Raw genomic sequence first — 15,513 nt, forward strand, 5'->3', positions numbered from 1 at the left:
TCTGTAGATTTGTGCGAAAATTGGCTTGAAATTAACAAGGTATAGCGCACACAGCAACAGCAGTGCCGTCTAACACGCAGCTGCAGCAGTGAGAAAATGGTGGCGACGGGGAAAATGGCTGGGTCTTATAGGGCAAGGACATGTGACATACACTGCCAATGACACATGCCCTTGCTTGTGTGAAAAAAAGCACTTCGCTCCATGTGTGCGCTGCTGATAGGCTGACAGATTGCACCTCCCCACTGTAAATGCGGGAAAGAGAAAAAAAAATGGAGATCTTCATTATTCCTGCAGAGATCCATCCCCTGCCCCTCCCCCCACCCCGCTGTACACTCAAACTGCGGATTAACATTAATTTTCAGCATTACTGAGAAAAAATCTAGTTATGATTTTGGTGCACGAACAGTTATCGAACATAACCTCGAACAGCCGAATTTTTCTCAAATCGTTCGTGTTCGCCGAACGGCTCGAACACCGCCCAAAACAGCTCGAATTTGAGATTGGCGAACAGTTCGAGTCGAACAACGCTCATCTCTAGTTGGGACCTGCTAGGAATATAGCAGGAAAGCTTGGCGGGCCTGTGTGTAGCTGAACCTACGCCTGGGAAGGCTCTGCACCCGTCAGGCTCTGAGCGGCCCGGCGCGGCCGTTTCCCACGGCAACCGTTGTTATGGACTGATATTAACCCGGAGGACTTTCTGTTTTACCCGTGAGTGCTGAATAAAAGCTGCTTATGTTGGACTTGCTTGGGTCACTGCCTCAGTTACTGCACGGTGTGAACACCGCTGTTAGAACCTTGCTGTTAGGTTTTTTTTTCCTTTGCTGGTCACATGACCTTGTTGGCCTATTTAATCCTGCTCCGCCCTTCTGGCTTTGCTGGACTTCATTGTATATCTACTTTCTAGCTAGCCTGTGCTCTTTGTCCTGCTCTGTTAGTTTGCTTGGTCTACTGACCTCTATGTTCTATATATTTTGTTTGTTCGTCTGTCTGCTACTATTTCTGTTAGGAGGTGTCCCATATTCCTCCCAGTCCTTAGTACTTGTAGGGATTCCTCCCCCACATCTATAGGTCTTCGTACAGACTAGCTTAGGACTTTAGCAGGTCTGATCGCAGGATCAGGTTCCCTGTTACATCGTAGGGATTCAGCTGAGTTCTATCGTAGGGACAGATCTCCTCTCTTTCCTTAGCTCTGGTAGCAGAACATAACAACCGCCACCTTACAATATACTGTACATTCACAATAAAGCTGCTCCCATAAAATCCATTTATAGAGGATACAACTGCCTCACACCTACCACATATAGCAAAGTCCCCATCCCCACATATAGCAAAGAGTGCCAAGTCTCCCTCCTCCACACGTAGCATATATATCCAGTTCTCCCTCCCCCATATACAGCATTTTGCCAAGTTTCCCACCCCCTCACATAGCAAACAGTGTAAAGACAAGTCCCCCTCCCCCACATATAGCATATATGGCCAAGTTCCCCTCTCCCACACATTGCACATATAGCCAAGTCCCCCTCCCCCACATAATGCATATATAGCCAAGTCCCTCTCCCCACATATAGCACATATAGCCAAGTCCCCCTCCCCCACATACAGCACATATAGCCAAGTCCCCGTCCCTCACACACAGCATACAGTAGACAAGTCCACCTCCCCCACATATAGCATACAGTATATAGACATGTCCACATCCCCCACATATAGCATACAGTATATTGACAAGTCCACCTCCCCCACATATAACATACAGTAAATAGACAAGTCCCCCTCCCCCACATATAGCATACAGTATATAGACAAGTCCACCTCCTCCACATATAGCGTACCATATAGCATACAGTGTAAAGACAAGTCCCCCTCCCCCACATATAGCATATATGGCCAGACATGCAGACACACAGACATTCCCACACACACAGAGAATGCAGACATGCATGCACATACGCACACAGTCCGCAGGCATGCACACACATGCAGGCATGCGCACACACCCAGGAACATGGTACACAGATATGTGTAGCAGAGGCGAGAGAGCCTTTAAGAGAACTCTTATATGATGCTTCAAAGATGGAGAGAGACTGCCATCTGCTGGCCAGACAGGGTCAAGCGGAACCAAGATATACAGGAGAAGCTGATGAGAGAGCAGATTTAGACGCTGAACCCGATCAGGTTACTTCCAGGAAGGAGTTCCTGGAGATAACAGGCCAGAGCGCCAAGCCTGAGGAGTTTTTGGCGCCAAGCAGCAGAGAGGAGGAGACGTGTTCTCTGCGTGCTGAGAAGCCCCGCGTGGCAGGCCTAAGTCAGAGGCCTGTGAGGTGCCACAGCCGGGCGCTGGTGGAAGAGCTCCAGATCCCTCATAGATGTGACCCGAGTGCTGTGCCTGCTGAGGAGACTCGGAGCCTGCTTGCGGTGCTGAGTGAGTTCGCGGAACCCGACGTCGCCTGCCGACGGACGAGGTCTGGACCCCCCTACCCAAGGATTGAGAGATTGCCTCTAACAGCAAAGAAGAGAGGAGTTGAGAGACGGCTGTCCCAGGAAAGTCACGCCAGTGAAAGCAGAGGAGCTGCATACGTGAACAGGGCCGTCACTTCTACTGTTCACTCACGGTACCGGGGCCAATTGGGTTTAGGTACTCAGGTTGGGAGGGGAACGGTTGGGGTTAAAGAAGCTCAACGTGACCTAATTTAATTTGTCCGGAAAAGACTTTCGGCCTAGCGGGAATAACCGTGACCCCTGCTAGGGCCATATGCAGAGTTAAAGAACTCACATGGTGTCTCCCATGACTGAGGGCACCACATTACTTTGAGAGACTTCGTATTTTGCTAATATTTCAAATTACTGTTCATTACTAGTGTTGAGCGAGCAGTAAAATGCTCGGGTGCTCGAAGCTCGGGCCGAGCTTGCCGTGATACTCGGGTGCTCGACCCGAGCAACGAGCCCAATGTTAGTCTATTGGAGACTCGAGCATTTTTGCGGTGGCACCCCCGGCAGTCTTTTAAAAGCCTAACAAGTGCCCAAAACGATAGTGACAGTGCTCAAATGACATGGGGACAGCATGGGGATTGCCCCAGGAAGCATTTCTGACCCCCAGGTCACTGCTGTCAACAACGTGGTCAGAGGTATTAAGCCACTTTTATGGGCTCACAATAAAACGTTCAAAAACGAAAGTGAAACTTTTTTCGTGTGAAATATGTTAAGGAACATCCTTTCCAGGGTAAAGACTTGTGTATAAGGTAAAATAAATAACAAAAAACAAAAATACTCCTCCACACTTTGGGCTATATTCACAAGTAGCATTTTTTATGCGTTTTTGCACTTTTGTATTGCTTTCAACTATGACAAATGCATTCACCGGGAAATGTCATTTTAACATTTTACAACCTTATCTGGCCATGTGCTGTGTGACACATGCATAAAGTGCTGAAAAGACATGGGAACAGCATAGGGAATACCCCTGGAAGCATCTCTGACACCCACATCACTGCCTAAAAGTGTGCCCATCATTAGTGATCCTTGCCGCATCAGAAGATGCAGACTTGCAACTATCCCCGTGCAAGTCCTTGTCGCAGGGCAGTGTTCAATTGTACCTCCCCCATTCCTTCCAATACAAGCGCAAGTATGCAGCCTGCCACCCACCCACCCCCAGGCTGCAATACCATACTGCTTACTTGCTTGAACTTGAAATTGGGCCTTTTAGGCATGTGGAGGCGGAATCTGACCACCACGTCATGGCTGTGTTGGCGGCCTGGAATCCATACTCAGTCCCCAGCCGCCCGGCGGCCGGGTGTCCATACTCGGTTGCCAGCCGACCCGTGGCCGGGTGTCCACACACGGTCCCCAGCCGCCCCTATTTCTCCTTGGAACATCCCCCCACACACTTTTCTTAGCCCGGCCTGCTTTAGGTAGCATTGGACGAGCCCACCAGAGAACCAGACTCCTCCGTTGGGCCCTGACTTCTCCATCGGTGGAGTTGAGAGTGCCAAGGTGAGGAGCATGATGATGATGACAGAAGTTAGCATCTGCTATGTTTTCTTTTAATGCAAGTGTAAGTGTGCAGCCTGCCACCCACCCACCCCCAGACTGCAATTCCATACTGCTAGCTTGCACTTGAAATGGGGCTTTTTAGTTTGGAGGAGGCCGAAGCTGGCCACTACCTCATGGCTGCTTCGGCAGCGAGGTATCCATACTCAGTCCCCAGCCGCCCATATTTGTCCTGGTGTACCTTATACATAAGATTAAGCGCGTATACCAAAACATTATCTGTGCCCTCCCCAGTGCATTTAGTGGGAAGGAGAGACTATTCCGCTGTAGTGTGTGCATGCCAAACCCCTGTTCATGGTACATGCGAAGATGCCTCCCACCTTGCACCTGTCGTTGCAGACTTGCAACTATCCCCATTCAAGTCCTTGTCCCAGGGCAGTGTTCAATTGTACCTCTCCCATTCCTTGCAATGCAAGCGCAAGTATGCAGCCTGCCACCCACCCACCCCCAGGCTGCAACACCATACTGCTTGCTTGCTTGCACTTTAAATTGGGCCTTTTAGGCATGTGGAGGCGGAATCTGGCCACCACGCCATGGCTGTGTCGGCGGCCTGGTATCCATACTCAGTCCCCAGCCGTCTGGTAGTCGGGTGTCCCCGCTTGCTCCCCAGCCTCCAGGGGGTGGCCGGGTGTCCATACTCCATCCCCAGCCACCCCTATTTGTTCTGGTAACCTTTCCCACACTTTTCTTAGCCTGGCCTGCTTTAGGGCAGCATTGCCCGAGCCCATCGGACTATCAGACTCCTCCGGTGGGCCCTGGCTTCTCCATCAGGGGAGTTGAGAGTGCCAACGTGAGGAGCATGATGAGGATGATAGAAGTTAGCATCTGCTTTGTTTTGTTGTAATGCAAGCGCATGTATGTAGTAGCGGCTAGGCCTGAGGTGGTCAGCGTTTTGGCACATATCCTACCTCCTCCGAGGATTGCTGGATGTTTTCCTGCTACTAGCCAATTTCTATGACTCCCATTAAAACAAAGCTTCAGGTGATAAATGATGGATGAGGTAGTGGCAAAGGAGAAAGAGCAGGAGGAACAGGGACCATTCACATCAATATCAGGCCAGTCAACCAGATATGTCTTGTAGGATATGTTTCTGTAACAAAAGGAGCGGTTTGGCTAAACAGTTATAGGGCATACAGTGAGTGCAATGCCTACCAAAAATTTCAAGGCACTCCAATGCCCCTTGGAAATGACATGGAGGTCAGAGGGCGTTAACTAAACCTTTTTTTCCATTTATAGCAACTGGGTCTCCTGTGCACTGTTGGCCTAAGCAGTGAATGGAAGGCTTTCCAAAAATTATGAGGAACTGCAATGCCCCTTACAAGAGCCATGTGTGGCACCCCAGGGTCTGGTCACCACAGTAATAGAGATATTACGTCGGAGAGCAAGTGGGAGGTTTCCTGGTCAGGATCCCTTAAACATGCAACATCCTCCTGCCCCAGTCCTGGGAGGGGAGAATTCTGCCCTTATAAACTGGATCTGGGGCAGGGTTGAGTGAGTCAGAGAACAGTCAGAGTCAGAGTGAGAGCAAGGGAAAGTAACAGCAAGGAGCTCTGTAGGAGCTAGGAGCTAAAGACCAGGGGCTGGAAGCTGAGCAGAGCTCGCCCTGGCAGAAGTCAATAGGAACCGGACACAGGAGTCCGAGGCTGTGAGGACTTATATATCCAGCAGCAGAAACCAGCCGGCAGGGGATTTCAGGTCCTCTGGCCATAGAAGCCCGGAGGCTCAGTCACAAGCAAGGGATCCGCACCGCCGTCGTGGAGCGGAGGCTAACAGAAGGCCCCAAGTCACCAGCCATATGGGTGAGCACTACACGGTACACTCAGGGACGTGGGCTACTTCTACCCGCTTACAGCAAGGTAGCCAGGAAGAGTGCAGACAGACGGGGAGGCCTACAACTCCACCTGGCCAGGGGAACTCCTGCTTGCTCACAGACTGACCAGGCCTCTTATGCTAGCCAGTACTCCCGGGAGGGTCTACCTTATAATCATCAGTTAAGACCCTGAACTGCACTGCAAAGACTTTGAGTCGTTCCTGCTGCGCTCATGCACCATCACCCCCATCATCCACACTCACTTCCCTGAGGCTATACTCCTCCCATGGGGAGTTATCACATTCTCTGCTGCGCACACAACACCAGCCTCAGCGGTCTGCCTCGCAGCGGTGGTACTCCTTGACCGCAATCCACGGGTGGCGCAGTCGGACAATTAACCTCAAAACCTAAGAAAGACTGCCACTGGTTGGACCAGCCTGAGCCACGGGACCGGGTCACCGCCACGGAGACTACAGACCCCAGAGACCCGGCACCGGGTATCCCACACACATGTACACACAGCCCAGGGGGCGCGTCACATGCAGTACAGCATATTACAAACACAAGTCCCATTATTGGGGAGTGGGTGTCCCATAGTATTTGCTTATGCCTTGCAAGCAAAAGCTGCCAAAAATTAGGACGGAGCAACTAGCAATGCCCCTTACAAGAGCCATGCAGTACAGCATATTACAAACATAAGTCCCATTATTGGGGAGTGGGTCTCCCATAGTATTTGCTTATGCTTTCCAAGCAAAAGCTGCCAAAAATTAGGATGGAGCAACTAGCAATGCCCCTTACAAGAGCCATGCAGTACAGCACATTACAAACATAAGTCCCATTATTGGGGAGTGGGTCTCCCATAGTATTTGCTTATGCTTTCCAAGCAAAAGCTGCCAAAAATTAGGACGGAGCAACTAGCAATGCCCCTTACAAGAGCCATGCAGTACAGCATATTACAAACATAAGTCCCATTATTGGGGAGTGGGTGTCCCATAGTATTTGCTTATGCCTTGCAAGCAAAAGCTGCCAAAAATTTGGACGGAGCAACTTGCAATGCCCCTTACAAGAACCATGCAGTACAGTATATTACAAACATAAGTCCCATTATTGGGGAGGGAGTCTCCCATAGGATTTGCTTATGCCTTCCAAGCAAAAGCTGCCAAAAATTAGGATGGAGCAACTAGCAATGCCCCTTACAAGAGCCATGCAGTACAGCATATTACAAACATAAGTCCCATTATTGGGGAGTGGGTGTCCCATAGTATTTGCTTATGCCTTGCAAGCAAAAGCTGCCAAAAATTTGGACGGAGCAATTTGCAATGCCCCTTACAAGAACCATGCAGTACAGCATATTACAAACATAAGTCCCATTATTGGGGAGGGGGTCTCCCATAGTATTTGCTTATGCTTTCCAAGCAAAAGCTGCCAAAAATTAGGACGGAGCAACTTGCAATGCTGGCACCCTGGTGGTATAGTGGTGGTGGAGGCTGAGGATAAGGAGAAGAAGATAAAAAAGCCAAAATGAGGAAGCGTATACCCATGTGTGGGTGTGAAGCGGTGCATGTGAATACACCTCCCGAAATAACACAGTGGATTTGACTTTATGTTACTCTGTTGTCATTTGGTGGTGATGAGAAGTCTGGCCCAATCCAGCCCTTGTTCATTTTGATAAGGGTCAGCTTGTCAGCATTGTCAGTTGACAGGCGAGTGCGCTTATCAGTTATAATTCCCCCAGCGGCACTAAAAACACGCTCCGATAACACGCTAGCGGCAGGGCAGGCCAGGACCTCCAAGGCGTACAGAGCAAGTTCATTCCAAGTGTCCAGCTTGGATACCCAATAATTAAAAGGCACAGAGGAATCACGGAGGACGCTGGTACCGTCTGCAAGGTACTCCCTCACCATCTTTTGAAACTTTCCACTCCTTGTGAGAGTACCCCGCGCCTCAGGGCCTGTAAGCTGGGCGGGTGTCAGAAAACTGTCCCAGAATGTTGACAGTGTTCCACTGCCTCTTCTGGATTGGAGTTGCATCTCTCTCGTCTGTACGCCTTGGTTGGGCAACGAACTGTGACCTCTGCCGCTAGCGTGTTCAGATGGGAATTTTTTTAAGAGTTCTGCAGCAAGGGACTTCTGGTACTGCCCCATTTTTGAAGACCTCTCCACCTCAGGAATAAGAGAGTGAAAATTCTCCTTGTAGCGGGGGTCTACAAGTGTCACCAACCAGTAATGACTGTCACCCAACATTTTGACAACGCGAGGGTCACGGTTAAGGCAGCGTAACATAAAGTCAGCCATGCGTGCCAGACTGGTAACGGGCAAGATTTCCGTGTCCTCACCAAGATGACGACTGACCATGCTCTCCTCCTCCTCCTCCTCGTCTTCCTCCTCCCACCTGTCCTCAGGCCACCCACACTGAACCGACGGTATGACACTTGTACAGGTACTACCGTCTACAACGCATGATAGCAGCTCCTGTTCTTCCTCCTCCTCCTCCTCCTCTCCCTCATTGTCCCCCAATGCACGATGGGATGAGATGAGGCTGGGCTGTGTGTAATCGCCCGCTACGGCTTCTTGATCCATCTCATCATACTCTGGCTGCAATGCCTCCTCTTTAATTCTCTGCAGAGAGCGTTGCAAAAGACAGACAAGTGGGATGCTGACACTAATGATGGCGTCATCGCCACTCACCATCTTGGTGGCCTCCTCAAAGTTTGTCAGGATGGTACATATGTCAGACATCCAGGTCCACTCCTGAGGTCTTATGTGTGGAGTCTGACCTGAATATCGACGCCTTTGTTGCAGCTGGTACTCCACAACTGCTCTCTTCTGCTCACAAATCCTTTGCAACATGTGGAGGGTAAAGTTTCAACGTGTGGGGACATCACACACCAGTCGGTGTGCCGGAAGCTGCAAACGCTGCTGCAACACAGCAAGGGCGGCGGAAGCTGTAGCCGACTTGCGAAAATGAGCTGACAGGCGGCGTACTTTCACGAGCAGATCTGGCAACTCTGGGTACGATTTAAGAAACCGCTGAACCACGAGGTTAAGCACATGAGCCAGGCATGGTACGTGTGTGATCTCACCTCGCCTCAGAGCCGCCACCAGGTTACGGCCATTGTCACACACGACCATGCCAGGATGTAGGTTCAGCGGTCTCAGCCACAGATCTGCCTGCTCTTTCACAGCTGTCCACAACTCACAAGCAGTGTGAGGTTTATCACCTAAGCTTAAGAGTTTCAGCACAGCCTGTTGCCGCTTAGCGGAGGCAGTACTGCAATGCTTCCAGCTTGTAACTAATGTGGTGATATCTGAGATGGAGGCTGAACTTGAGGAGGAGGAGGATGCGCAGGAGCTGTACACTGTGGGGGCAACTCTGACTGACATAGGGCCCGCAATCCTCGGTGTGGGGAGGATGTGTTCCGTCCCAAGGTCCGACTGGGTCCCGGCTTCCACTATGTTTACCCAGTGTGCCGTCAGAGAGATGTACCGTCCCTGGCCACAAGCACTTGTCCACGTGTCCGTTGTCAGGTGGACTCTCCCAGTAACTGCGTTGTTGAGGGCACGGCAGATGCTTTGGGACACGTGCTTGTGTAGTGCGGGGATGGCACACCGGGCAAAATAGTGTCGGCTGGGGACCGAGTACCGAGGGACGGCCACCGCCATAAGATTGCGGAAGGATTCCGTCTCCACCTGCCTAAAAGGCAGCATTTCCAATGCAAGCAGTCGTGAAATGTGCGAATTTAGGACTGTGGCCTGTGGGGCGTTAGCGGCAAATTTCCGCTTTCGTTCAAAGGTCTGGGATATGGACAGTTGAACGGTGCGGTGGGACGTGGATGTGGACGTTGATTCTGTTTCTTGAGAAACTGCCATAACAAGTGAAGACTGAGAGGAGGGGGCATCTTTACATGCAGTATGGACAGGGGATTGCCTTGCACACACAACAGGGGGTTCTATTGCACGCACAACAGTGGAAGAAGCAGTGGTAACACCCGCTGACACTGGTTGTGGACCCTGGGTTTCGCCCCACAAAGTCGGGTGCTTTGCTGCCATGTGCCTGATCATGCTGGTGGTGGTCAGGCTTGTAGTTTTGTCACCCCTGCTGATGCTGGCATGGCAGGTGGAACATATGGCCTTTTTGGGGTTATCAGCAGAGTCTTTAAAAAATTTCCAGACTCTGGAAGACATACCGCTTGTACTGGCAACGTCCCTCGTATAGGTGTTACGGGGAACGGTTGCCTGCCTTCTGTCTGCGGCCACCACACTGCTTCTTCCTGCCTGTTGGGGTACTCTGCCTCCCTCCCCCTGTGTGCTGCTGGCCTCACTCTGCATGTCCTCCTTCCACGTTGGGTCAGTTACTAGATCATCCACCACCTCCTTCTCTTCCACTTGCGCACCACTATCCTCCTCCTCACTTCCTGGCAATTGTGTCTCGTCATCGTCCACCTCTTGTGACAGATTGCCAACGTCGACTTCCTGTGGCCGTGGCTGTTCAAATATTTGGGCATCGCAACATGGGATCTCCTCTTCCACCACTTCAAGCGTATTAGGCGAGGGGCCCAAATATGGAAATGGACCAGTGAACAGCTCTTCAGAGTGTCCAAGTGTGGGATCACTTGCTGTCTGACGACACTCGGCATGGTGGGAGGAAGGAGCATCAGGGTGAGGAGGAGTATGCGGTCGAGACTCACGGCTACTAAGAGTTGACCGTGTGGAAGACAGACTGGAGGTGGTGGTGCCCAGGTAACTGGAAGTATTGTCTGCTATCCAATTAATAACCTGTTCACACTGATCAGTTCTCAATACTGGTGTTGTTCTGTGCTTCCCTAGTAATTCGGTCAAGAAGTGGGAGCGTGAAGATGTGGCTGTTGGTTGTGGCACATTTTCACCTTGGCCACGGCCCCGTCCTCTGCACGAACCATCACCAGAACATCCACTTCCACGTCCCTTGCCACGCGCCTTGCCCATTATAAATGAAGTAAAATAGCTTACACTCGCACTATCAATGGAAAAAGGATAATAAAAAATAGATTAGAACCGTGGAAGAGGAAAACCACAGTTATTGTTTACTGGGGTATACCACACTTTTTTAAATAGAGATATTTGCGGCTGAACATTGAGCGACACACTCAAACTGCTTTTTTTAGATACAAATGGCCCAAAAGTGGATAATACAGAGGTTTGTACCATGGAACTGCAAAACCACACTTGTATTTGTCGGGCCTACACCAAACTATTTTCAACAGATATATTTGTGTCTGAAAAATCAGGGAGACACTATTATTTTTTTTTTACAGCAAAAAATGCCAAAAGCAGGATAATAGAGATTTTTTACCGTGGAACAGCAAAACCACAGTAATAATTTACTGGTGTATACGAGGCTTTTTAAAATATATATATATTTGGCGCTGAACAGTGAGCGACACACTCAAACTGTTTTTTTTAGATACAAATGGCCCATAGTACTGCAAAACCACACTTCTAATATGTAGTAGGTGTAATAATAATAATAATATCAGCAAATTCCTCCAATTAGAAATGTAGAATAGTTTTTCTGATTCGCTATGTCTCTTTCCTCATGCGCAGGCATTGCAGGATCTTATGATATTTTTTTATATTTTTTATTGTTTTATTTTCAATGGGCTAAAAGAAGGGTGATTTGATTTTTTTTTTTCTTTCTTCATATTTTACTGCATTTGTTAGTCCCCTTAGGGGACTTGAATCTGCGATCATCCGATTGCTTATGCTACACATAGCAGTGCTTCAGCAGAAACCACTATCTCTTTGGCCGGCGTTCTCAGGATTATCGTAATGACAGGCTCCACCCTTGGTTGTCATGACAACTAGAAATAACATCACAGGCGCACTGTTGGGAGCATGTAATGATGCGTGCCCCTGTTGGCACATGTTCAATCCCACTGTCAGAGACTGATGACGGGTTAACAGCTGCCGGTAGAGCGGAGCGGTATGTTAAAGACACATGATGGCTGATTAAAAATAAAAAATGTTAAAACAAATTGGCTTAATTCGCTTTATTCTGAGACTCATAATTATTTTTTATCTTTCCACCAGTGGAGGTCAGTGAAGACTTATTTTTGTTTTCTAGAAAAGTTGTAGTTTTTCTTAGTATCAATTTGGTTTGCAAACAATTTTTTTTCCATTACTTTAGAGACAAGGTGACAGAGAAAGAACAAATCTAGCTGCTTTATATTGTTTTCCAACATTCACCTTCCAGGATAAATATTATGGATATTTTAAAAGTTCAGCTTTTCAGAGAAGTATTGAAAATGTTACTTTTCTTTAATTTTACTAAAAAATAAGAAAATGGAGCCGATTTTTCATTTTTCAAATATTTTTGTGATTCTGCAAAAAAAATATACATATCATTTTTACTCCTGCTATACATCTTGAACCTGTGATTGCTGGTATAGCACACTGCAATAGAAAAAAATGTGATTACCAGCTCCAATAAAACATTAAATTATTAAAAAATCCTTAAAAATGAGACATATCCACAAAACGGAAGGGAGATGCTGGTTTAGAAACTACTATCTCCCTTCTTTTTTTGTGGATGTCACTTTTTAAGGATTTTTGAATTAATTAAATGTTTTATTGGAGTTGAAAATAACCGTTTTTCCTATTACATTCCTACGTCTGGGTCAGGACGCTTCCGTGCTCCGTCTCAATTGAACTGCAAACAGGTGAGCTGGCATCTATTCCCAATTTCACAAGAAACTGCAATACTTCGAATGAATGACAAATAGGGCCCTCCCTCTGTCTGAATGTATTGATGCTGCAATCTTTACATACTGTCGATAAAAGAGAATAAAATGCCATAATCAGAACAATTCTGCAGGTGACATTGATAGGCAGGTGTCAGCTGTATAATACAGCAGGCACCCTCTGTGTACTGCGAGGCCTCAGCTCCTGAACATGATTCATAAACATATATTGATATCCATTGCACATAAGTGGTGACAGACAAAATTAGGTTACATGTCAAGTAAAACTGCTCTCGTTCTCTGTCGGAGGATGGGGTTGTGGTTAATTTGTTGAAAAATAGTTAATGTCTTTATAATGTTTCAGTAACTCTCTTCCTCTTGTGGTTTTCTATAACCAGTGAGACACAGCAGGATTTTGTCTGATCTCCTCATTACTTTATATTTATGTGTATCTTGCACAATAATAATCTCCGGTGTCTGCAGCCTCCATGTTATTCATCTGGAGATAGACCTGCTTCTTGGCGTTGTCTTTTGTGATTGTGGTTCTGCTCTTCAGTGAATCAGCATACACAGTACCACCATCAGTCCATATTCTTCCAATCCATTCCAGTCCTTTCCCAGGGGCTTGTCTGATCCAGTGAATATCATAACTGGTTAACTCAAACCCAGAGACTGTACAGGTCAGTTTTAGTTCCTGTGAAGGTTTCACAAGTCTTGGACCGGACTCCTGTAATGTCTGACTGAGGACGCCTGAAATATGAGAACAAAGTAAAAAATGTGACTTAAAATAGCCTAGATCATTACATATACAATACAGAAACAATATATATATAACTTACTTATTGGGATAAACACCAGCAGTAATAGAAGATACATTGTCACTGATCAATTTACAATGTGACAAAGATAACTGAGATAAAGAGGAGAATTCTCTAACCCTTTATATGCTGGAGTCATACATATTTGCATAGACGTCATACTGGGTTCTAGTGATGAATGTAGGAGGATATAAATTACAGACATTAGCATGATATTAGATTATTTTACAATTGAAGACGAGGGAAGCAGGCAAAATTTGAATTTGCCTGTTCATGCAAATTTTCCCAGGAAAACGTGTTATTCTCTGCAAATTGAATGTCCCTTATTATGATATGGGGTCTCTCCAGACGCCAGAGGATAATCAATGTAAAATGTAAAAAATAAACAAATACTTATACTCACCTCACTGCTCCCCCTCCAGCGCCTCTGCTCCTCACTGATATCAATTCAGTCCAAGTCGCATCTTCTTATCACCACTGCTTTTACTAAAATCCCTCATTGGAGCCGGAAGTCCTGGTCTAATTAGAAGAGGCCCAGTACGGGTCTGCGCATATTCGTGTGAGGTTACAAAGTTTTGGACCATCACTACTTGTGCCGTAACCTTGCTAGGTTTTTTTTTTTCTAACCCCATTAAATATTTAAGAAATTAATAGCAGTTTTCCAAGCAAAAACCCTAATATGATGCTCAAAAAGACTCCCGGGTGTCTCTTGTACATATTTTGTGCCTTCCCATTGACTTCTGTAATAAAGTATAAAGCATTTTCAGGGCAGAAAATACCTGATAACTGGTCAGCTCAATTCTTTTAACCACTTGCATCTTTGGAAATGTGAAGCTGTTAAAAAACTAAAAAGACTGAACATGTGAACAGCAAGTAAATTTTACATATTAATAAATATGTTCCTTCTCTTGAGCATCTAGTTAGCAGTTTTCAGTGCAGAATCCGCTTGAAAAAGATGCATTGATCACATACCCTAAGAGATCAGTACAATTACAGAATTATCAAATTGATACAGCTTTTTCATGTTTTACTGCTTTAAAAAAAAATAAAAATACTGAAAAATAAAATGGCTTAAGTCACTATATTCTGAGGCCCATAAACTATTTTTTACCTTTCTACCAATGGAGCTGTATGAAGGCTATTTATCTTTTCTGGACAAACTGTAGTTTCTATTAGTATCATCTTGGCATGAAAATAAATTTCTTCCATTGTTTGAGAGACAAGGTGATAAATAGTGATGAGCCACCCCCGTAGTGTTCGAGTTCGGTTCGGTTCGTCGAACACCCGTGTGTTCGCTGAACTGTTCGTCGAACACCTTCGAACACCGTTAAAACCAATGGCAGGCAAACAAAAACACATAGAAACACATAGAAAACACCTTCAAAGGTGTCCAAAAGCTGACAAACTGCTCAGAAGACACAACTAACACATGGAAAAGTGACAAGTACATATAATCATGCGAAAAGAAAAGAGGTGGAGGAGTAAAAGGAGGGGGAGACACAAATATAGGCATGTCATGCCCTTCTAAAATCCAAAAAGTGAGAAGCCGACACGTTCAGTCCGCTCCTGCCCGTGCCACCTCCGTGTCGCCGGGTTTGTGCCAGAGCCGCGGTGAACCCTGACGGCCAGCCCCCCTCTCCCAATACTGTTGCCTGTCCGCTGGTGGGTCGAGTGAGCCCCCCTGTGGTGGAGGCAGCTCTAAGCTTTTTAATTTAAATTGTCTCTCTAATTTGAATGAATACACTTTAAATCCATTTACAAGGATCTATTGGAGGGCAAGTCTCATGCCAGCAGCCGCGTAATTCCAGCTCCAGTAGCGTCCACTAAAGCTGCTGCAGTTAAAAAGCTTTTATAAGGATCGAGTTCGGCTGTCCACCGCAAGGCATCCTACTGCCAGTCCCAGCCCCTATGCCTTGGGGTGCCTCCTGATGCTCTTCACTGAGTATCCCGTGGTCCCGAAGCATTTCCTTTGAAAAAATTAAGTGTCCAAACTACAGGTGGTGTAGCTTGCTTAACAGCCGGGATAATCCGCTGACTAGCAGACACTGCTACTAGGCACAAAGTATTTCCTGGGCTAGATGCAGTTAAAAATTTGTAATTAGATACTCTCGTTGGATGCT

The 15,513-nt window shown here is 47.1% G+C and overlaps 1 protein-coding gene across 1 annotated transcript; it reads right to left on the bottom strand.

The window, feature by feature from the left end:
• Positions 1-13,017: 13,017 nt before the first annotated feature.
• LOC141229509 (Ig heavy chain V region XIG14) lies at positions 13,018-13,451 on the bottom strand. Its single transcript, XM_073667533.1, has 2 exons — positions 13,415-13,451; positions 13,018-13,325 (listed from the first exon to the last, which is right to left on the bottom strand). The coding sequence occupies exons 1-2, from the start codon at positions 13,449-13,451 to the stop codon at positions 13,018-13,020; spliced, it is 345 nt and encodes a 114-aa protein (XP_073523634.1).
• Positions 13,452-15,513: the final 2,062 nt, after the last annotated feature.

The sequence above is a fragment of the Phyllobates terribilis genome, unplaced genomic scaffold (genome assembly GCF_046119375.1).
Source record: "Phyllobates terribilis strain yellow unplaced genomic scaffold, ASM4611937v1 Scaffold_1__5_contigs__length_1240528914, whole genome shotgun sequence".
Taxonomy (NCBI): domain Eukaryota; kingdom Metazoa; phylum Chordata; class Amphibia; order Anura; family Dendrobatidae; genus Phyllobates; species Phyllobates terribilis.

Excerpts from the sequence above, each read along its gene's own strand:
- LOC141229509 (XM_073667533.1), bottom strand. The coding sequence starts at position 13,451 with ATGTATCTTCTATTACTGCTGGTGTTTATCCCAATAA. Across the intron at positions 13,326-13,414 it reads GCTGGTGTTTATCCCAATAA|GCGTCCTCAGTCAGACATTA; the intron begins GTAAGTTATATA and ends CTCATATTTCAG.